Genomic DNA, 23,324 nt, shown 5'->3' with positions numbered 1-23,324 from the left:
GCCTCTGGCCCCAGTAATAAGTTTTGCTGGAATTTCTGTCATTCCTCTACCCTGCCCTGTCCTACTTTAATGCTGAAGAAGGGACTGTCCATCCTTGAGCAGAGTTTTACAGGCAGATTGGGGATTTCTGACCTCTGCCTGCTTGCCAGATGAGTTCCAGCTCATTTAAAATCAAGTATCAGCTTTGGTGGCACGAGCAGCACTGAGAAGCAGCAGCCACAGAGTACAGAAAGTAAAATGAAGGGTGTGGAGCACATCCCAGCACAGTGGGTTTTAGGGTCCCATGAGCAGTTTCTCCCATCCTGGCTGTGCTGCAGGATGCTGAGAGCACAGACAAGCATGCACTTGCCCTCTGCTCACTGCAGTCCTCTCTCCAAGCTCTAATTGCCAAGTATCCATGATTTATAGTTTTTCCTCCCTCTATTAAAATACAGGACATCTCACTGCAGCCAGCTTTCACCCTGAGAGTCCCCTAGGAGAGATTTGTGAGTGGTAATTAGAGTGCAGGAGCCTTTAACCTCGAGGACATCTCTCAGCATTGAGCTCCCTGGGTAGAAAGTGCTGACTGTGTTTTGGCTGATGCCCAAGCTTAGAGCTGCAGCTCTAAGGAGCTTTCTCTCCTGGCACCTCAGTCTGTCTGCCAATTTGGAAGCTAGGAAGCAGGGGGAGTATGAATGGTGGGATGGGGATGGTTTGCTTCCCACTCCTGCACTCCTAAATCCTTGCAGATGTCAGGGGATGGTCTGCACTCCTAAATCCTTGCTGATGTCAGGTGAGAGCTTCTTGTGGTCTGTGTCCCTTCCACTGGATGACTCTTCCAAGAACTTCTCCAGTCTCCTCCTGGCCTCGAGTGAAGCCCTGCATTCACCAACCTTCTGCCCTTGCCCTGCTGGTGCCAGTGTCAGCTGAAGGGCAGCTGAGCCCCACAGCTCTCTCCTTGGCATCAGCCTCTGCCACCATCCATGCTCTCTCCCCACTCTTTTCCGCTCCTAACACATCCTAACACATCCTGGGCCGGCGTGCAGCACTGCTCCATGCTGTGGCAGAGGATAAGGACGGTGCAGTTCCCCCTCCTGCTGCATCCCCATGCACCGGTGCCGCTGCCAGCAGCCGCCACAGGAGCAGCGTGGGGCTGTGCTGGCGCTGCCGGCTAATGATCAAATCAGCTGGTGGCCAAAGTACAATTACGAGTCGTGGCTGGGAGCTGCTCCCTTCCAAGCGAGCTAATTGAAAATACACGGAGGCCATTATTGGTAATTAGGAGGTAGCTGTTGTTCGGCAGGGATGTGCTCACCCCGACACCCTCCAGCTGGCCCTGGATGGGTGGGGGAGCGTGGGGCGAAGTCTGGTGAGCCAACTGGGGGAGCCCCACTCCTGCCTCCCCAGTTGCTTCCTCAGTGGCTCTCTTAGATTCCCAACGGGTTCCAAGGAAACAGGGGGACTGGGAACGGAGCTGAGCTTCAGGGACAGAGCGAGGGTGGGGTTCGTGCTGGGGGAAGCCTGCCTCCCATTGTGATGAACTCCCTGCTCCCTGCAGCCTCCCCGGCTGAGCCCATCACGTGCCCGGGAAGGTGCAAGGTCCAGCGGGGCAGGGATCGCGGAGCCGAGGGCTGGCAGCCGGCTGCGGAATGAAGCGCCTGCTCTCCCTGCTGGGCATCCTGCAGCTCCTGGGTGAGTACGGCCAGGGCACGGCCGCCCTGGCGAGCAGGGGTGACCGCTGGGCGAGCTCCGCGTTTCGTGTGCTCCAGCAGCCCTGGAGCAGAGCTGCGGGCTCTGTCACTCCCAGTGTACCGGACTGGCAGACGGGAGAAGGCATTTCCAGCCGGACACGGGGAAGGCAGGCAGGCACCGAGGCTGGGACAGCAGTGCAGAGCCTGCTGAGCCTCTCATTTGAAGTCAGCAGCGCTGCGCTGCAGGACACGCTCCCTGTTGAATATGCATGTAGCTTTGGTGTTCAAGGACTGCGCTTCCCGGGAGACAGGGCCGATTAAACAGCACACCGATACTTCCAGGGCTGGGGAGGGTGCAGGAATGCAGGGGGCAGAGGGATTAACCTGCGGCCGGGGGAGCCGTGCCCAGGGTGGGCCCGCTGTGAGCCCGCTCGGCCTACGGGCGCTGAGGCTTCGTGCCGTGGGGCCGGCCGAACCTCGCGGCTGCAGCTCCGGCCTCTCCATTCCCCGGCTTCCCGGCGGCAGGGACACGAGGGAACAGCAGCAAGGACGGAACAATTTGCCATTGCTGTCTGGGGGCTTTTTTTCCTTCTTAAACTCTTTTCTGCTCTGAGCTAGGAAGCTGTTTATGCCCACAACACGGCGAGCAGCAGCTTGGTTGCGGTTCTTACCGCCGGTAATGTTTTTTTCCCTCTTGGAGGGTTTTACAGAGTGCACGGGTGCGTTCGCCGAGCCTGAGGGCTCCCTCAGGCACCGCAGCCCGGCGTGAGGCAGGAGCCCCTCCGCGGTTGCACCTGGGCTCCAGGACTTTCATTCTGGTTAAAAATACATCGTTTCCTGTTCATCTGGAGACGGCTACTACAGCCAGCGGTCTCGGCAGAGCCCCTGGCAGAGTAAACAGCGCAAATTGCACCTCACGGTGATCCCTGTGTGCTGATAGAGCCTCTGCAGGCACATCGCACCCGTCGCTCGGAGGAGCCGGGCCCGGGCTTTGTGCAGCGCTGCAGTCACTGAGAGCCCCTCCCGCCCCGGGCTGGGCCCGCGTTCCCTCTGCAGGGCCCCAGCCCTTCCACCACGGGCTTTCTCCATACTTTGTAATTTTATGGGTCTTTCTCCTAAAGAAAAGATGATCCATTAAAATTACAAAAGTAGGAGGGTTGTTAGGTAATTTTCTGTGTCTCATACTCACTTGCCTGAAGCCATTTAATTCAGGCTGGTGGAGGTTCATTCATCTTCAGCTGGACATGCATCCCCCAGCCAAGCCTGGGCAGTGTCAGGTCGGGAGGCTGCTCTGCTGTGCTTGTGCAAACAGAGGTCAGAGTGAAACCCCCTCTGCCATGTCCTGTCCCTGCCCAGCAGGCTCATCCCTGTGGGGCCCCAAGGGCAGGACTGCCACTGTCCCAGGAAACCCCAGGGGGAAGAACCCTATTTCCCGACATATTTATGTCTCAGACTGAAGTACACCACTGAATCCTCCCTCTCCAGCTCCAAACACATGAAAGCAGCCTGTACTTGTGCTACATGTCCCACAGCCAATGCCCTTTCTTCTCTTGCCCTGTCATAGTGGTATCACAGCTCTGCATGCCCACTCTGTACCTTCTGGAAAACAAAGGCTGAGGAATTTTTGCTTGTTTAATTAGTCTGAATGACAACTAAGCCCCCTGCAAGGATTGCTTAACTACCAGGTCTATGCTATTCTTACCTTTTGTCTGCAGGATACTTCCCTGCCTTCTGTCTGCTTGCTGAGCGTTTGTCCCTTGCTTCTCTTCCTGTCTGAGTGGCTAAAACCATCACCCAGCCAAAAAAAAAATCCCCTCTGTAGAGAAGGGCTGTGACTGCTCAGCTGGGACAATGCAGGAGCTGCTTTTGGGTAGAGAATCCCCAAATCTGACCTATAAATGCCAAGCCATCCTAAAGCACATCCCAGAGCAGGCTCCCAGTGCCTCTCATGGACTGGGTTGAACTGGTTTTTCTGTTCCCTCCCAGCTGCCACCGCTGCCGTGTACAAGCAGTGGATCCCCAACACCAATTTCGAAACCGCCTCCAACTGGGATAAAGGCAGAGTCCCCTGTGCCAGGGATGTGGTTCACTTTGACAAGGACAAGGTATAGACATTTTAAGTTTATTTTATTTTTGCTGTCACACAACGCCGTCAGGCATTGGAAAAGCCCCTTTACCTGCCAGGGCAAAGCACACTTCATTCTTGCTTTTCTTGCAGGTTGTCTCAGTCTTCGTCGGGTCTCCCCATGCGCTGACAGACATGGTAAGGCATGGTGGGCAGAGGTGAATAAGGGTGGGTGAGGGCAGGGCCAGCCCTGGAGCTCTGCTTGGTGGCACATTCCCGTGTCCCCCTCTCCACAGAATCATAAAATGGTTTGGCTCGGAAGGGGCCTTAAAGGTGATCAGTCCCGACCCCCTGCCATGGACAGGGACACCTTCCAGCAGACCAGGTTGCTCAAAGTCCTGTCCAACCCAGCCCTGAACACTTCCAGGGATGGGGCACCCACAGCTTCTCTGGACAACCTGTGCCAGTGTCTCATCACCCTCACAGTAATGAATTTCTTGTTAATATCTAATGTCATACTGTCCTCTGTCAGTTTAAACTCATTCCATGGTCTTTGACACTTTCGTCCATGGTCCAGCCAGACCAAGGATGCCTCAGCTGGGGAAAGGAACAGGAGTCCTACAGCAGCCTGGGTTTCTCTGTACCATGGAACCAAAAAGCCCATTTCTGCTTGTTTTGATTGGTTGATTTTGTTTTGTTGTTTATTTGTTTGCTTGTTGTTTGTTTGTTTTTATTTGGGGGAAATGAGAGAAAGTACAGCAAAATCCAATTTCATTTTAAAGAAATTGATTTTTTCTTCTCAAAGGAGGGATAAACCCCCTCCATGTGATGGAGAGCTTAGCAGTATTTGGCTGAGGAGCACCAACCCACAGCATTGTTGACAGAGCAGGCACTAGCCTTGGGCAGAAGCTAAGTGAAGCTGACATCAAAATATCTTAAAATGAAAACAAACTGTTCTGGGAAATCCCAAAATGTTGCTTGAGAAATTTTCTTTCAAGTGCCATTGGGTTTTGTATTTTTCTGTGTATGATCAGTCTAGCTGTGGCAGGATGGGCACAACACCCTGCTGAAATGTGTGTGTTGAGTGATACAAGATTGAAAGGGGCTCAACTCAGAGGGGGTTTCTGAGCAACCTGGTTTTGTCCCACATGAGGAACTCTGTCCCAGAGCAGGCTGACAGGCACCCATGGAAACATGGGCCCTCAATCTCTGTGGCTTGGAGGGTAAAATTTAACAGGGAGGAATTAAAGGGGAAAGCAAACTCATTGTCCCAGCCTGCCAGTGGGGGATGGGTCACCAGTGAGCCCTCTCCCAGTGCTGGGACAGGAAGAGATGGGCTGGATCCTGTTTGGAAAACCTCCTCCTCCAGACCTGATGAGCTTGTGGATGAGATTCCTCTCTTGGTTTTAGGGCAGCTTTGCTCTTTTATTGGCCATTGAATTTGAAGAAGCCCTTGAAATTTATGTGATGTAATTTGTTCAGGCTGTCTACGCCACTAATAGTTTTGATGCTTTGATAACGCCATGTGCCATGTTTAATCCCTCTACAAATATTTGTAAAAGATACTTTATTTATATGGCATTTTAAATATGAATTTTTGAAGGAAAGAATGTACTGGGGAAATACGTACAAATATAATGTAATAAATGATGTGGAATTTACCCAGAGAAGAAAAGAGCAAAATACCACTCCAGTAGATTTTATTTTACTTACAGATGAATGTATAATATTTCTAAAGTACTTTCATCAGAGGCTTGCAAAGTGCATAATTGCAGAGCAGCGTCAGTCATTACGGCTGAGCCTCGTGCAGCCAGGCTGGAGAGCAGAGCTGAGCAGCCTGGGGAGAGGGAGATCCACACAACCTTTGTACAGCACAAAGCAACACCCATGGCCCTGCCCCCTGCTCGGGAGGATGGCTCCTGTTGCCACTGAGGGATGGCTCAGGGTGCCCCAGTGACCCCTGGCTCGTCCCTGTCAAAGGATCCAGAGTGCTGGCAGCAGCCCCTGGGGACCCTCTGTGCCTTGGGGTTTCTCTGGGCCCCTGCTGCTGGCAGGCAGCTGCACAGGCTCCAGGGTTACAGTGAATTTTGTGCAGATGGGGAGGGATCCATGAGGGAATGCAGCTGTGAGGGCACCATCCTCCTCCTGCGCTGAATTGCACTGCAGGTGAGCAGCCAGCCCTGCCTGTAACCTGTACTGCAGCTCACACCTTCCTTGTGAGCATCACTGCCCCAGCCATTCCCTGTGAACTGTCCCAGCATGTCTCTTAGTGAGGTGGTTAATATTTCTTTTTAATTCCAGCTCAGGCACTTCCCTCCTGCTCACTGCCGTGCACTGCTGTCACCAGGTGACACAGGGACTGCCAAGGTTAGGGATGAAAAAGGAATGAAACCCACCACCTGGGCCAGGCTGCCACTCATGCAAATGGCATGAAATTTGGCAACCAGCTGGTTAGAAAATGAATTGGTCATGAGGATTTTTGCAGGGAGGCTGGGCTGCACCTGTTCGGCTGCCAGCCACACGCGCTGGAGCATTAATCACTTAAATCAGCAAGAATACATTAAGCTTTAGAGTCACCATGGAGATGCTATACAGCCTTTGGCCAAAAAGAAAAAAAATATAAAAGCAGAATGTTGTTTGCTATAGTACCATAGAAGGAAATTCATGGCTGAGGAAGGATTAGGCTCTCAGTGACTTTCATGAAGATAAGTGCCTGCTGTGGCACGTGTAGGGGGGGATGCTTGGTGCTGGTGGAGGTACAGCATGAGATCTCCCATCCCAACTCCCCAGTTGAGTGTAGTGCCAGGCAGTCCTCATGTGTCACCATTGCTCCTCTCCTGGACGTTTATGTGAAAGCTCACTTCTGTATGGTGAGCTCTCCAGCTCCCCTCCCCATCCATCCCATGTGGGCACCAGCCAAGTGCTGGGAGATGCTTTCTTGGGAGGAGGCTGTTGGGGCGCAGAGCCTGCCTCCCTGCTCAGAGCTCACCCACTGAGCACACAGCTCAGCAGTTATTTGAAGTTTCAGATGGATCCCTAATTCAGTCACACATTAAATCCAAATCCAGCTTAAAGCGTAAGTGGCTTTGATGCACAACCGTTGTGATTAGGCTGGATTTTCTATGGTGTTTAGCTGCCTAAAGATGCAGATCAGTATTTAGCCAGCTTTTGGAGGTGCCTGAGACTGAACATGCAGAAAAGATGGAAATGGAGGTGATGATGCCTGGCATGGTTGCTCCAGGGCAAGCTTTGTTTGTTTCCTGATTGGGGAGAAAGACTCTTGAGAGTGAGTGGACCCTCTGGCTATGTCTGTGCTTCCAAAGGGAGCCAGGGCAGGGCATGGCTGCAGCCTGGTGAGCCTGGTGTTTGCCCCAGGAACAGCAGCCCTGGTGCAGTTTGTGCCTGAGCTGGCCAGCACTGATATGTGGGCCAGGGATGGATGCTGCTGCTTCTGTTTTTGGGGGGGCAGGAGTCGGGTTTATTCACATGGGCCGAGCAGCCTTGCTCGACCCCAGGATGAGGACCCTGGCTGGGGTTCCTCGGCAGCCCTGACATCACCTTTCCAGCTCTGCCCCATCCCCGAGCTCTGCTGTGGGGCAGCCTCTGTCCAAACCCCCTCCCTGCCTGCCCCACGAGGGGCTGCAGGGCTGGGCAAGGGTTCAGAGTGGCACTGGGGTCTGACCAGGGACACCTCCCCCAGCCTTATATTTTTAGCTGCCTAATTGTGAGAGCAGAATGTACTCGGCTTTGCTGCAGGATGCTCCCGCTCGGTTCCTGGCAGAGATTGATCTCGAAATGCCAATTGCTCTCCAGGGGCACCGGCTCTAATGAATTGCCACAGTTCGCGCTAGTCCCAGGCACCGGTGCTCCCTCCCCCACCTCTTCCCAGACAGCAGGGTAATGAGACAACCAGAAAAGGGATTATTTTTCCTTCCCCTAAGATGAAGATAAAAAATTTCCGGGGAGTGTGTGCCAGCACATAATTCCAAGATGGAATCCTGCAGTCTTTTCTGTGTCAGCGTTTGCAATGAAGGTGCATGCAGGAAAGGAGTTTGGTAAAGCAGCCGTTTACACTCATCTCCCTGAGTCTATTTGCTCATTTCAGGCTGGTTTCCAGCAGGAGGAGTTACTAAAGTCTGATGAGCAGAGCAGCTTGCCAGCATCCTGGGCTGCAGCGGATGCTAGAGCCTGGCTGGCTGGGAAGCTGCTCCATGGACTGTCTGCCATCCCTTCTCTGCTGGGCATGGCCCCTCTGCCCACACCTCAACCTCTTCCTGGCTTTCTCTGCCCTTGTCTGTAGAGGAAAGTTCAGGAAAAGGAGCTTAACTAATCTGAAATAGATTTGGCAAGTGGCTTTAAGCCTCTCTTGTATCTCTGCATCCAGAGCTCAGGGCTTCCCATGTCCCTGTGACACCTGATTTTTGTATGATGTCAGGACCTGTTCAGCTAGAAGTGTGTACTGGCTATCGGCAATCAAGTTAATGCGCTTTTTGGGTCTGTTGTTTGTTTTTTGTCTTCCCATGGCTTTCACTGGGGAGGTTTGGCAGGAGTTGTATCAGACAGCAACTACGTGGCATGGCCAAGGAGCTGTGGCTTCTCTGTAGGGACGGGCAGGACCGTGATGTGTTGGGAACCTGATGTGTCAGGCCACCCCTGTGCCAGGGGATGTGGTGGCAAGGCCAGGTTGGGCAGGTGCTGTGGGGAGCTCGTGTGCTGAAACACACCGTGAAACGTGATGAGCACCCCCAGCAGGGGAGCCGGCTCCGGCGTTAATGACAGCGCGGCTGTGCTGCTGCTGCTGGGCAGGGAGAGCAGCCAAGCACCTCGTTAGCTTGCAGGGGATGACACTGAAATGATGATATCCCCTGGCACGCCGTGCCTGTGCCTGTGCTCCTGCTTGCTCTGGGTCAGAAGCAGAGGGGTGAGCTATTGCTGGGGTCAGAGCAGGGCTGTGGGCATCCCCCACCACTGCTGGCGGGACCCATGGACAGCAGCACCAGCCTCCGTGCCCCGGGCGTGCTGCATCAGCCTGCACGAGCATGGGGATACAGGCTGCAGTTCTGGCCTGGTTTCCTTGGGAAGATAAAGCTCCATTCCTCATAGCAGGGAGGTGTTTGGGCAGCAAGGTGCTACTCCAGCAGCAGGGACCCTCACACTGAGGTCTCGGGGTGGCAGGAAGTCATCCTGCCTTACTGGGGACCTGGACTAGCTGCTGTGGGATTGAGGGCTGTGGCAGGAGCAGGCTGGCTCTGGCAGCAAACTGGGGGTGTGGGGTGGCGTGGGTGGCTGAGGGGAAGGACACTGTCCTGAGGGAGCAGATGAAAGCTTCATCTGGGCCAGAGGGTGGATGAATGAAACCTCAGTAATGAACCCAAGAAATGCTGGGCTGTGAGCAAGCCCCTGGCAATGCTCCAGCGCTGTCTGAGGGATTCACCTGTGGGTGATCCTGGCCCTGTGCCTTTCTGGGGTGTCAGCCAGCAGCTGGATATCACCCAGGCACCAGCTGTGCTGAGACCCCCGGCCCCAGCAGACCCTGGGAAAATCCCCCTGCTGTTCCCATCTGGGACAGAATAGGCAGGGCCCACCCATCTGCTGCCCTGGCTGCCTGCTGCTGCCACTGCCCCAGCAGGGCTGTACTGAGAAAGATGAAATGGAAATTTCCCTTGTGCATTATTGCTTGTGGTGGGTTACAGCAGTCTGTGTTGGAGCCATAGCCCACCTGCATCCTATCCCAGTGATGTTTTCCAGTGGAGAGCCAGCAGCACCAGGGCCAAAGCTGCTCCTGGGCTGGGTGCCAGGCAAGGGGATGTAGCTGGGGGCTGATGGCTGCTGACCTGCCTGCTGGTGCAGCTGTGGAGGCAGCACTGTGGAGCTCAGTGTGCCCAGGCACACTGTTGAGTGATGGGGATGGTGGCACCATCCCATCCAAGCAAGGAATTCAAATGCATTGATGTTGCAAATAAAAGCAAGGCTGGGGGAAGACCTCGCTGCAGTCACCAGTGTTGTTCACCCAGGTTAAAGCACGAGTGTGCATTATTCTTGGTCTGATGATGGTGACATGCCAGTCACAGTGCTCCTGTCAGTCATCTCAGCCTGGTGCTTGGGACTCAAGAATCTGCCAGAGGCTGGTTCCAGTCAGAGGCCACCTGATTGGAAAGCCATCTCCCAGGACTTTGCTATTTTTGATTTCACATTTTGGAGGCTAGTTTCTTTTTCACTTATGCATTGGGGGAGCAGATTCCTTCTGGTAGTGCAATGCTGGGGCTGGTCCAAGAGCCACATAGGGTCTTTCTTCTTTTTTTTTTTTTTTTTTTTTTCCCCCGACTTTGATAAGAAAAATGACTGTGTTTTGGTTGTCATTACACTTGATAACGATAACTGAGGAGATAAGTGATTTACCTATATCAGGGATGGAAAATGACTAATGGGACTCTAAACACTCACTATATTAATGGCCCTGGAGTACATGTTGGCAGGAGGAAGGGAAAGCAGATGAAACTTCCAGCTTTTTGGCTTAGGTCCACTGGTACCTGTCATTGCTCAGTTCAAAATGTACTTGGAAAGTGGCCCAACCTCCATACAATTTCCATACTAAATTCCCAAAGGTAGAAAACCACTGCCCAACCAGAGTCTCTATTTGTCCTCTGCAGTAAGCTGAGATGCTTAACTTACGTTAGGAAAAAAGAAAGGGCAAATTATTTACAAAGATCCACTGGGTGATGGAGAATCTCCTGAAATGCTGCCCAGTGGTGAGAGTCTCAGGCAGGGCTGGTGGTGGATGTGCAGCACAGTGGGCAGGGAGCCACAGCTGCAGGGCCCAGCCCCAGACATTCCTGTGATGAAGCAGAAGTGCAGAGCTCTTCCTGAGCTTGATGTCTGTGGAGATGAGGTGACTCTGTGCCCTGTCTTGCATCGTGTTGTGTTGCATTTTAATTCCAGGGCTGGTGCTTGCAGTGTTTGGGTAATCCCAGGGTGTGAAGGGACGTGGTGTGTGCTCACTCTCATTTCACTGCCTCACTGACACCCACATGAGCAGCTTCCTCTGGAATACCAGCCAGCCTGGGAGTTTGGCCTCAGCAGTGGAGGGGGATCTCCTGTGGTGGCTGGAGAAGCTGCAGCTTGTCCTGAGAGGTCAGAGGCCAATGTCTCCAGAGCACAGGTGCTGCAGGCATGAGGCATATTTGGCATGAGACATTTCTCCCAGCTCTCCTCTTGAGTAGAACTGGTGCTGGGTCCTGCTGGCCCATCCAGACCTGCTTGCCCTCCCAAGCACGTGCAGGGTGCCCAGAGCTGACTGCCATGAAGAGCTGGTACCCTGTGCTGGTGAAATGATCTGCTGCATCCCATCCAAAGGCCCAGGCTGAGCAGCTCAGTTGGCCCCAGCAGCCAGCTGGCCCCCTTCCTGCCTGGCCCTGCTGTGCACAGCAGGCTGCAGGGGCCAGGGGCTGCAATGGCCCAGCCAGCCTGGAAGAAGGGACTGGGCTGGCAATGCTGCTGGCACTGGCCTGAGCATGGGTGGCAGCTGACTGCTCCTAATGTCCCATCACCCACTCCTGCCTGAGCTCACAGGAAAACAAGCCAGGGCACTTGAACTGAAGTGCAGCATTTTGTGGTTGAAGCTGGTAGCATTGCCCTCACCCAGCTGAATGCCAACCAAGTCCTGAGCTTCAAAACAGACATGTTTTGATGGCTTTTTCATCTGCAGCTAAATAACATTATGCCTTTTGTATCCTGGCAGACCTTTCAGCCTTTTTCAGTGCTTTAGTATTGGACAAATTTCCTTACTCAAAAGTAAGAAATTCAGAGAACCTGATGGCAGGACACAAGCTGTGCTCTGATGGAGCAATGTCCCTAGGCAAAGACTTCTTCCTGGCTGGGGGGAGGAATGCACACTCTTGGGGCACAGGTTGCCCCAACCTCAGTTACTCCCAGCGTCGTCCCCTGTTGTCCAGCCCAATGTATGGCATTGCTGGGTCCACAGCAGATGGTGCAGAGGAGCACTGGGGGACTTGTCTTGGTGACAGCCACCCTCTGCTCTCTATCCTGGCTTCTCAAGGTTCCTGAGCCAGGAGAGAGGTACCAGGGCTAAGGCTTTCAAAGCACTGCACCAACAAGGCACTCAACTTCTTAACAGGTGCCCACCTAGAGTTTGGGGGTGATGAGCTTTTTGCCTTGTCCACCTCCCCCATCCCTTCCCCATGGTGGCCTCTGAGTGGGACTGAGCATCCTCAGGCAGGACTGCCCAGGGACGGAGAGCTGTCATGGCCACCATGCAGCAGTCAGTCATAACTCTTGCTTTCTCTAACCTACATACATATTTAAAGACCAGTTAAGTAGATGAAACCTTAAAATCCCATTTAACTTTTTCTGCCTGAGCACAGGACCCTGTATGTTGGCATAACTCAGTCCTGGAGAGCTTTCAGCTGCTGTTGGGAGTGATGCTAAAACACTGGATAGACCAAATTAGAGAAGGATGCCTTGAGCATCACTGACTCTAAAATATTGGAAGAAATAACGACTTTCCCTCTTCAATTTCTGAATGTAAAATAAGATGGGCTGGGCTGAATAACCTGTTTGCTGTGGATGAGTTGCCTGAGTCAACCATATGTCAGGGCCTGTCCCAGAGTTAGCAGTGCTGGCTGGTGACCCAGGTGGCCACAGTTTCTTGCTGGAAAGGCTCCCATGGCAGAGCTGTGCCTGTTTTGTTTGTTAATGGGTGAGCCCTGCAGGCTGAAGCCAGGTCAGTGCTGTGACCCTGACTACAGCTGGTGATGTCCTGCCCAGCAAGAAGAGAGTCTGGCTGTGGCAAGCTGCTCCCAATGCCACCGTGCATTTCCCTTAGCTTGTGCTCAGTGCAAATTCACTACCTGACACTGTACCAAGCATAGCCTGGGCCCCTGATTTACATGTTGTGGGGCAAGCACAGCCCATGGAGGGGGGAACCTGTTAAGTGAGGGGGCCTCTGGCACTTGCAGAGTAGGGTTGGGTTTTTCTTGAGCTGCTGTGAGTGTGTACAAGAGGAGGAAGAAACTGCCAAAGAGCTTATTTTGCTTTTTCCTGTTCTTGCTCCTCTGAATGCTTTTCTGTGTTATGGAGGATAATGTCACACTGCCTCTCCCCATTACAGGATGCTCATCCATAAAACCAGGAGCTGATACTTTCCCAGGTACATGGGGCATGGTAAGGGTAGCTCCTGATAACTGTGAAGTGCCTTGGAGACTGTAATAGGCAGCCCAACAATAAGCAGTGTTATTTGGTAACAAGCCTGGGTGGCTGGCAGCAGGACAGTAACACTCTGCTTCCTTTATCTAGTACCTGCCCCTGAACGGAGAGTTCCTGCTGGCAGCTGGTGCAGCCTTCACAGCTTTCGATGGCAGCTGGGATCCAGGCTGTGACTCAGGTATTCTGTGCCCAAACCAGGCACCCATCAGGCTGTGATGAGTCCTGTAAATTCAGCCCAAATACTTCTACAAAGGTCCTACCTCAGGGCAAAGTGAATCACTCCTCTTCAATACTTACCTTTTCTTTGATGACCTCCCTCACATCAGATCTTTTTTCCCTCCTAGATCACCTGTCTTCTTAAAAGGTAATTACAGTAGGGAAGCCTTTGAAGTTGTAGCAGAGAGGCAAATATTGTTTGTATTTTCCCTTGCCTATTAAGCATGTAGCCACATCAAAGCCCTTATTTTCTCTGCCATGGTGTTTCTAAAGAAAACCAGTTAGGAGTTACACGCTGGTGATCCAAACCATGGCCACCACAACACGCTGTCCTTTGGCCCCACACACACATCCTCCCCTCCCCCAGCCCATGGCTGAGACAGGAGCTTTGTGTCATTGCTGCCTGCTTTCATCTGAAAGCTGTTTTCTAGGGAGGTGTATTTGGAGTGCTTAAGAACTGCCCCATGCTTTCGGTGGCAAGTAACTTTTTAGTTCCTCTACAGGGAAGGAAGTATTCAAGCAGAGCATCTGTGCCTGCACTCTGAATGGAAAAAAAAAAAAAAAAAAAAGAGAAAAAAGAGAGAAAAAGTCTAAATCAGTCTGCCCAGAAGAAGGATTGTATCTTAAGACTGTCTGGAACCACTCTGAAATCCTTCATCCCTATAATTTTATTTGTTTTGGGGCTCTTTGCCCCCCAGCAGCGATGCTCTAGCATCTGTGCTTGGCACTGGGCTTTTCCTGCTGACCATGCACTGCTCCCCTGAAATCAGCTGCCGTTTCTGGGACAGCTTTCACAAATGGACTTCTCTAAAGCATGATTTCAAATTGAATGCAAATAATTCAGTCACTAAATACCTGCATTCTGGCTGAATTGATAAAGGTTCAGCTGCCGGGAAGGGAGAGAAGGAATCAGGGCACTGCATGATAAGACTAACCAGCACGGAGATGGTTAATGGTTAAATAATTGATAGTTAAATTGAGCACTGGCTTTGGGGTTACCTGCTGCAGGGAATAGTGCCTGTCATATTTCTGCAGACTGCCAGGCTGCTGGGAAACTGGGACATGAATTATCATACCCATTTTTATCAGATTTAGCTGTTACTCAGCATTCTGGCAGATGTTTTCCTCCTTAACATCCTCCTTAAGGATGAGCTTTAAAAAATGGGGAAAAAATATCCTGTGGGATCTGGGCCTGGAAGCCTGCAGGCAGATGTGGGATTTGGGCTGAGACCCAAGCCCTGAGTTCTGGGAAGCTTTGCCAAGCTCTGGGAAATGCCTGCAGTGGGTGCCCGTGAGGGAGATGCCAGGGCCAGCCCTCGGCTCCCTGCCCGCAGGGTGAGATCCTTCACTTCAGGTGAAGGTTTTACCAACCCAGATGCATCTGCTGGGGCTTTGGATTTGGGTTGGGGTCATGCTCAGCCTTTTCTGTCCCTTTTCCAGGTGGAACAGTGAGGTTTGCTGATGCTGAGCACCGCTCGTGGTTCGACCCCACGCTGTGGCAGGATGTCCTCCCCAGCGGGGAGCTCAGGCCCGGCGGGCCCATCTTCTCGGTGCATGAGGAGCGCGTCCCGTGCCGCCACGACGATGTTCTCTTCCAGCCCGAAACCTCCTTCCGGGTAAACACCGACTCAGCGCAGCCCGTGATTCAGCTCCGCAGCATCTCTGTCATGGGCCAGGTGAGGCGGGGAGGAAGAGAAACTGGCTCGGCTCCTTCTCAGCACAGCCCCGGGAGGGGGAGCAGCGCTGCACCGGGAGATGGGCACACCCGCGGGGCTGCAGCTCCATGAGCTGCTGCTGCTGCTGTGGATGGCCTCTATGGCTTTTTGCATCAACCAGTTTGTTATCAGCTCCCTCACTGAAGTGTGGGAGTGCAGGCTGTCTCACTATGAATGTTTAAAAAAGGGCCAATATGCACGGGTCAAACCATCAGCAAATGGCAGCTTCTGCGGCTCCCAGGGGTCACTCCCTTCCCAGGCACGTGTCTGCAGCCGTGCTGCTCAGGAACCCTCTGGGGACACCTCCCTCCTGCCCCCGACCTTAACATGGCCTGTGGCCCAGTGATCGTGTCCCAGCTTTGCTTCAGCACTGCTCTTTAATTGATTGGAGGGATAATTATAGAAGCGCTGGCAGGCTGCTGTGCCTCAGCCCGGGAATCAGGCTCCCCACGAGCCCTGTCCCTCCTGGTCGGAGGAGCAGAAGATCACAGGCGCTGCAGCGGTAAACACAGGCTCCTTCCAGGAGTGGGAGATGCGGCAGGCGTTTCATAAGTTATTTATTATTTCTGCTGCTGTGCTGGCTGGGATCTGCCATTTCAGGGCCAGGCATTAGGTAGCTGCTTTTTGAGTAATAGACTCAGTCGGTGCCCAGGCGGGTGCAGGCGAGTCTGAACAAGGCAGTGCCCCAGCAGAACTCACCCCAGCCCCACAGAGCCCCAGGGATGCAGAGGTGGATGCTCTTGGGTGCTCAGAGTGATGCTGGTCCTGCTGATGCTTCAGATTACCCCACAGCACATCATCCCATCCAGGGACACTGCTGGCTGTCCCTCAGGGCTGGGGCTGCTGCTGAGCGATGAGATGGAAGGAGAAGGTGCTTTTTATGATCATAGCATATTTCCTGAGAACTGACCTTATGAGCTTCTCTATCCCTTTGTAGCCAGCCTACTCTGTGCTCTGTGATGACTGTTTTCACCCCAGGGCCTGAGAAATCTACCTGTTGTGCCAGAGCATGGAGACACTTCCTGTGGAAGAGAGTGGGTGAGAGAATCACCGGTGACTTGGCAGGATGAGGCTGGTTAGTCTAGCTCAGCCTTTGCTAATGCCAAGCACATAGAAATTCTTTCCCAGATAGAGGGAAAACAGTTCAAACCCAGCCCCCTTCCTCCCAGTAGTGAAAAGCTGGTAACTTGAATTCTCTGAGCCAGCAGAAAGATGGAAAGCAAAAGAAGAAAAGGCCCAGCCATCTCAGTGTCATTGTGTTTGGTTTGAGAGAGTTTTTCTGTTGATCCAGGGGAAAAGATGGAATGAGTGCTTTGGCAGGGTTTTCCTGCTGCATCACTGCCTGCACTGGGGCTTCCCAGTGATGGCCATCAGATGTGACACCAGGTGTCCCAGCAGCATGGCTGGGTGCCTGGGGCCAGCACTGGGACCTGTCCTGGCATACTCACCTGCTTTGCTGCTCTTCCCTGCACAGGAGCTGAACACCCCATCGTCCTGGGCTGGGTACCTGGGGGGCCCCTCTGCCCCGCTGCAGTTTCATGGCAATGGCACTCTTCAGGTGACAGGCACTGGCTGTCCTGATAAGTCTGGCTGTGCCTGTGGGAACGCCCTGGTGAGTCTTCCCTTTCCCGTTTTGGGGTTCCCATGCAGTTTGTGGGGCCAGGACTGACCCTGCCCTGCTATCCTTTAGGATGGCCCCCGCATCTGCGCAGCCCTGCTCAGGGCACCAGGGAGGCAGTGCCCAGAGCCAGCGTGCCAGAGCCCTCTGCAGCCCCTTGGCCACTGCTGTGGCATCTGTGGTGAGTGGGGAACACGGCCCTATTCCTCCTCCCTGCCATGCCAGCTGCCCCAGCCTGCTTCCCCTGGCTCCATGGGGGAAAGTTGGGTGCAGGGGGTCCTTGCTGCTGGTTGTAAGCTGGAGTTTTGCTGTATCCCTGCTGGCAAGGGTCCCATCTGTGGGTCCCATGTTCAGATCCCATTGTGCCATCTTCCAGCACATCTTTCTGAAGAGATCCTGGCTTTTGGGAGCTTGTTCTCAGTCGCAGCCCTTTGTCCCTGCTTCTGGTTTATCCTGTCAGGATGTCAGAGCTCGTCAAGCTAATAGGGTTCTGCTGAGTTTATGCAGCTGAAAACACACAGAGGAAATGCAGCCTTTTCCACTGTAATGTCAGCTCCCCAACAGCCAGCTTGTTTAATTTTATTTAAAATAAAAGCATGCAGATTGACAGCATTCTCTCTGCAATGGGTGCTCCTCCATTAATCTGCATGAATTGTTGCTAGGGGCATTTTTTCATGCACAACTGTACCTGGATACTTGGCATCCAATATTTGGTATGTCATACCAAATTCATTAAAATGCCACCATATGTTTCTCCAGTGTGCTCCTAAAAGCATAGGCCCTTACATTCTTTAGGACAATTTAAAATTTTAGCAAATGCTTAATTGTATTTTTTCTCAGGACAATATTTGTCCCCATGACTGCAGTGCACTGGTGTGGGGAGCACAGGTGTTCCCTCCTCAGCCTTCCCCCCCAAGCCAGGGTAGTGCTGCCTCATGCCCCAGAACCAGGGAAATGAAGAGCTTCCCAGAGGGATAAGTATGTGAAAACTTTCCAGGGAAAGCTTCTCTCCAGAATATACTGGAAAGTCAAAGGCCTTTCATCAAACCCAGCTGACAAAAAGACCAGCAGGGGAGGATTGTCCCTGAGCCCAGCCAGATCAGTTGCACAGGGTACCAGAGGGTCCCCAGTGCCTATCATGGCAGTCAGAGCTGTGCTGCTGTGGCTGCTCTCTGCCCACCCGTGGTGAGTTTGATGTCTGTCTGTCTGTTTTCTGGCTGCAGGGGCCACCATTAACCTGGAGTTCACTCCTGATTTTGACCTGCAGAAGTACCAGGACAAATTGGTCCAAGAGTTGCTGAGCCAGGTACTGAGCCTGCCAGATTGGGAGGGGCTAATGAAACCACGAGCCACCTGCCACATCTGCTGGTGACATGATGGCTGTGGGACTGTCTGGGGCATGTGGTCCCAGTGTGCCAGGGGTGCAGCTCACTCCCCACCACCCTGCAGGGCCCACACTCCCTGTGTGACCTCTTGGATGTGCCTGCTTGCTGTGGGAGCTGACTCCTTGCTCCCCACCACAGCCCCACCAGCTGCTGAGCTCAGGGCAGGAAGAGCTGCTGGCTTGCAGTGGGGAAGGATGCAGGGGGGCTTGCTGCTGTGGAAAACAGAGCAGAGCAGGGAGCTCAGCACACAGCTGGGATGGGCAAACCTGCAGCAGGGCATTCCCTGGCACTGGCCAACTCTCAGATGCTCTACAAAGCATCACTTCATGCTGCTGCTTGTCAGACACAACATGACATCCCTCCTCTTTGCCAGGGGCTGCTGGGGGAGGAGGTGTGCTCTGTGCTGCACTGGGAGGTTCGATACCAGGGTATTGCACTATTGATCCTGGCTGAAAGCTGTCTGCCTGCCCTCCTTACAGCCACACGTCTTCATACAGCTTTTAATGGGTGTGATACATGAAATTGCTTTCTCAGCATGCTCTCCTCCATGGGGGCTCATTGTGTGCTGGGTGCTGGTCACAGCCTGGGAGAGAGGGGATGTACAGGCCTCTCCTTTGGGAAATGGAATGGCGCTGCCGTGACAGGGATGGCAGCTCCGTGGTGGGGCTCACAGGAGGGTTCAGGTGGGCCTTGCAGCTGCACCCATCGTGGCTGTCTGGACATGTGCCTGACGTGTGCCTGTCCTCTCCCTGGCTTTACTGTCTCCTTGTGTTTTGGGCAGCCCAGATACGCCGGTGTGCAGCTGGCCATGTCCAAGGTGCACAGAGCACAGACCTTCCTGGGCCTCGTGTCCCGCGGCGCCGCTCCTCTCATCCAGATGGTGCTGATTGATGACAGAGCGGGAGCGCAGGCGGGCACCGCTGCCCAGCAGCTGGCAGCAGACATCATGCAGGACATAGCACAGCACGGTAACCCCCTGTTCTCCTCAGCAGGTCCCCTGCAGGGGCACCCAGACCCACTGCTGGCCAGCGCTTTGCATTCCCTGCCAGCAGCCCTCATGGCCAGTTGGGTTTGAATGTCTCTAAGGAGGGAGATTCGACAGCATCTCTCCACATCCTGTCTCCACAACTGACTCTCTCTGCAGTAAAACAGTTTTTTATATATAAATACTTAGATGAATATAGGTATTTAAGTGGAATTTACCATATTCAGTATCTGTCCGTTGCCTCTTGCCCTGCCACTGGGACCTGCTGAGAAGAGCCTGGCTCACCACAGCTCCAGCTGTGCTCACCAGGGCAGGGCAGAGCAGAGTGGAAGGGTCACCTCCCTTGCCCTGCTGGCAGTTCTCCTCCTGCAGCCTGGGATACCAGTGTGCTTCCATGCCACATCTGACCATGACCAGCTGGGTGCCTGCCAGGGCCCCCAGATTCCCTCTCTGGAGAGCTGCTCTGCAGCCAGAATGCTGCTTGTGGAGACAGAGGTAGACAGGAGACAGGTTGAGGTAGAAGACCTGGAGATCTTTGGACGCCACTTCTGCAGATGGCATGAAGGCTGGCAGATGCTGATGGGCACACAGGTCACGGCCAGGGGACCTGGTGGTCATTGTGTGGGTGGCAGACCCAGAGGGACTTGTCCCCGTTGAGTCCATCCCCCTGTGAATCCCATTGCTGTTCCCAGGGAAGGACGATCAGCCAGGCAGGCAGGACCTGACCCAGCTGAAGGCTCCCTCTGCCATGGGTGTGGGGATGTGTTGCCCTGTACAGTCCTCATCCCTGTCTCTTCCCAGGTGAAGCTCTCGGCATTTCAAGTGGCAGAATGGAAGTGGCCACTGGCAGCACTGCCACTGGGCAGGTGGGGAGCCCCCCAGTGAGCAGGATCGCAGCAGGGACGGTCATGGGGCTGCTCTTCAGTCTCCTGTTCCTTGGAGGGATCCTCTTTCTCTACAGAAGGGGAAAGCTGAGGTAAGGATGGGGCTTCTGCCAGCAGCAGATATTCAGGCTGCCTCTGCCTGGGAGCAGCTGCCAGCCCAGGCTGTCCTTCCAGCCTGGCACACAGGGCACACGGCGCTGCCCAGAGCTCCCATGGGAAGGGGCATGGACTGGCACCCTGCCACCTCCCATTACTGTTCACAGAACCACAACGTGGTTTGGGTTGGAAGGACTCAAAGATCATCCAGTTCCAGCCCCCTGCCATAGCCAGTGACCCCTTCCACCAGACCAGTTTTCTGAGAGCCCCAGCCCTGGCCTTGAACACTTCCAGGGATGGAGCATCCACAGCTTCTCTGGGCAACCTGTGCCAGAACCTCAGTGCCCTCATAGTAAAGAGTTTGTTCCCAATATCTAATCTAAACCTGCCCTGTGTCAGTTTAAAACCTGTCCTTGCTCCTCATGGTTTTCTGGAGGTGAGGTGGCTGAAAGGCACTTCTGCACTCTTGGACTGTTGCTTCATTCTCCTCCATGACCATGAGGAGCTGCCTCTTGGCAGGGTGCAGAGTGCTTGGGTGGGAGCAGGGCTGCTGGAGCTCTGCACAGCCTAGTCATGGTGCCTGGTGACACCTCCTGAGCTCTGCCCAGCCTTGTCATGGTGCCTGGTGACACCTCCTGAGCTCTGCCCAGCCTTGTCATGGTGCCTGGTGACATCTGAGCTCTGCACAGCCTAGTCATGGTGCCTAGTGACACCTCCTTTTCCTTGGCACCATTAGTTTGCAGCCCTGCTGGAGAGGGGAGGACTGAACCTGCCAGCAGCTTGATAGAAATGCATCAAAATAATGCAGAACACTTGTCCCACAGCTTCATAGCCATTCCAAAAGCAAGTGCAGCTTCTGGTGCATTGCATGTTCACACAGCATGGAGTACAGAGTGCAGGTCCCAGGGCAGGGCTGGAGGGTGCACCTGGCTGCACCACAGCTGGGAGCTCATCACAAATACCCTTCTCCATCACCATTTTCCCTCACAGCTTGGATATGGGGCCTGGCTGTGATTAGGGCATCCCAGCAGTGCCCATGGTGGGTGCTTTGGGCACCCACCTCTGTTCCTCCCACATGCACCCACTTTCTCAGGGAGGGTTTTGCAGGGTACCCAGCTTGAGCAAGTGGGGTTGGCTTTGTACACTTGATAACCAGGGCTCAGGAATTGTTTAAATTTGCATGTGCAAAATGAACCTGTGTCTGCTGGGGGGTGCTGAGCTCCCTTGTGCTGGGGCTGCTGTGTCACAGGCTCACAAGTCAGGTTGTTTGTTCCCTCCTGCCTCCTCCACTGGGATTTTGTCACTGTGCAGCAGTGGCCCTGGCCAGGAACACTTGCCCTGCTGCTTGACACGTGCTGACATGATATTTCCTAGCAGTAAACCCGTGCCTTCATTTAATTTCTAAATAAAACTCCCAGGCCCGTAATTGCTACTTGATGATTTATCTTTCACTGATGCTTCTTTGGATGCTGGACAGGCCTTTGAAACCAGCTCTGTCAGCAGCAGGAGGGAATTTTGTGTAGCTATAGGAGACAGAACTGAACCCAAGCCCAGCCACTGGAGCTGCAGGTCCCCTTGTTTCCACCAAAAGGGGCCTGGCACAGCTTCCCTCAGAGCTCCTGAGGTGATGTGCATGGACCTGCTGCTGAGCCCACCTGCAGCAGCTGCCCAGTGCAGGGGAGTACTCAGTGAATGGGACCCTTAGGAGAAAAGTAATGAAGAAAATAACACAAGTAGTGATGGTGATTAAGATGAAAAAAATGATAATGTGATAAAAGCAATGATAAAAGTAATGGTAAAAGTAATTAATACTTGTTGAGATTACAGTGGGAACAGGTTCCAGCTCTGTGGCAATTCATTTAGGCCACAGGGAAGGAATGATTGCTCCAAAATGAAGCCTGTGCTAGAGTTGCCTGCCTCTGCAAACTCCTCCCTCCAGAATGCAGGTCCCAGAAATCCAGGCTGAATGATTTCTGCTGGCTACAGCTGCTTTTCCCTGGGCAGGGTTACAAATACCCCATTTCAATAACAGCCTGACGTTTTCCCCCTGTATAATTTGCCATCCACCTCTTGGGGCAGCTGGGTTTCAGCTGGGGGAGCTGCAGGGCTGTGGGTGCTGATGCCCAGCTGCAGGGCTGCAGGGCTGTGGGTGCTGATGCCGAGCTGCAGGGCTGTGGGTGCTGATGCCCAGCTGCAGGGCTGTGGGTGCTGATGCCGAGCTGCAGGGGTGTGGGTGCTGATGCCCAGCTGCAGGGCTGCAGGGCTGTGGGTGCTGATGCCCAGCTGCAGGGCTGTGGGTGCTGATGCCCGGCTGCAGGGCTGCAGGGGTGTGGGTGCTGATGCCCGGCTGCAGGGCTGTGGGTGCTGATGCCCAGCTGCCGGGCTGTGGGTGCTGATGCCCAGCTGCCGGGCTGTGGGTGCTGATGCCCGGCTGCAGGGCTGTGGGTGCTGATGCCCGGCTGCAGGGCTGTGGGTGCTGATGCCCGGCTGCAGGGCTGCAGGGCTGTGGGTGCTGATGCCCAGCTCTGCCCAGGTTGCCCACCCTGCGCCCGCAGCACCCCTGGGAGAGGATGGAGGAGCCGGCGCCCCCTGCACCAGCCAGTGACAAAGGCTTTGACAACCCCGTGTTCAGCGTGGTGAGTCCCCCCTGCCGGGGTGCCTGGGGCAGGGGCAGGAGCTGCTGACTGCTGTGACACTCCTGAAATCCTCCTGGGGTTACCTGAGAGGGATCCTGCTGTCCCCAGGCCAGGAGGGGTTTGTGGGACATTCCTGTTCTCCCTGAGGTCACCGGCCTGTGGCTGCTGCAGGGACTCAGCCCTGGGTGGGTTTTGCCCAAGGGTTTTCTTCTCTCCCCACTGGTTGTTTTTCCTCCCTTGCTGTTGCAGGAGCCTCCAGATGTTGACCTTGCAGAAGTGGCATCCAAAGATCTCCAGGTGTTCTACCTCAACCCTCTGTACAATGCGAGCGAGACAGAGACCTGATGGTGTGGACTCGTGCTGGGGCAGACCCCACTCCCCTGGGGATATCTCCACCTCTCCAGCCCTCACAGCCCCTCACATCACTCCTGGTGGGATTCAAGCCAGAAGCAGATCCCACCTGAATAAAAGTGTATTTTTTTTCAGTGAAGGAAACCAAAGCAAGCCTTCACTGTTAGGACTCAGTCACATGGACATGGTCTCCCTGGTGCTACTTCTGGGTTTTAAACTGTATTTTGCAGGTGTCAGTTCTTTGTAGATAGTTCAGCATTGAGATTTGGGTCTCAGATGGTATCCAGAGAAGTTGGGGTCTAGCTCAGCACCCCTTGCTTTAGCCAGCACTCTGCTGGGTTTGCCCCAGGGCACACAGCAGGTTGAAGGAAGCATCCCTGGCTGCATGACAGAAATTCAGAATATGAATTTTGGAATATGACCCAGAGCCTTCAGGGTCTGGAAGGTTGTTTTGCTTTCCAGGAGTGTGCTCAGTGCTGGG

The 23,324-nt window shown here is 53.9% G+C and overlaps 1 protein-coding gene across 1 annotated transcript; it reads left to right on the top strand.

Moving 5' to 3' along the window:
• Positions 1-1,547: 1,547 nt before the first annotated feature.
• Positions 1,548-23,026, top strand: AMN (amnion associated transmembrane protein). Its single transcript, XM_063159914.1, has 12 exons — positions 1,548-1,671; positions 3,657-3,775; positions 3,889-3,933; positions 13,048-13,135; positions 14,614-14,849; positions 16,363-16,500; positions 16,579-16,687; positions 17,730-17,812; positions 18,673-18,859; positions 19,678-19,852; positions 22,390-22,492; positions 22,742-23,026. The coding sequence occupies exons 1-12, from the start codon at positions 1,629-1,631 to the stop codon at positions 22,835-22,837; spliced, it is 1,422 nt and encodes a 473-aa protein (XP_063015984.1). The 5' UTR covers positions 1,548-1,628; the 3' UTR covers positions 22,838-23,026.
• The last annotated feature ends 298 nt before the right edge of the window (positions 23,027-23,324 follow it).

Source organism: Melospiza melodia, chromosome 6 (assembly GCF_035770615.1).
Source record: "Melospiza melodia melodia isolate bMelMel2 chromosome 6, bMelMel2.pri, whole genome shotgun sequence".
In the NCBI taxonomy this organism is placed as follows: Eukaryota; Metazoa; Chordata; class Aves; order Passeriformes; family Passerellidae; genus Melospiza; species Melospiza melodia.
This window is presented reverse-complemented; position numbering and strand designations above follow the sequence as displayed.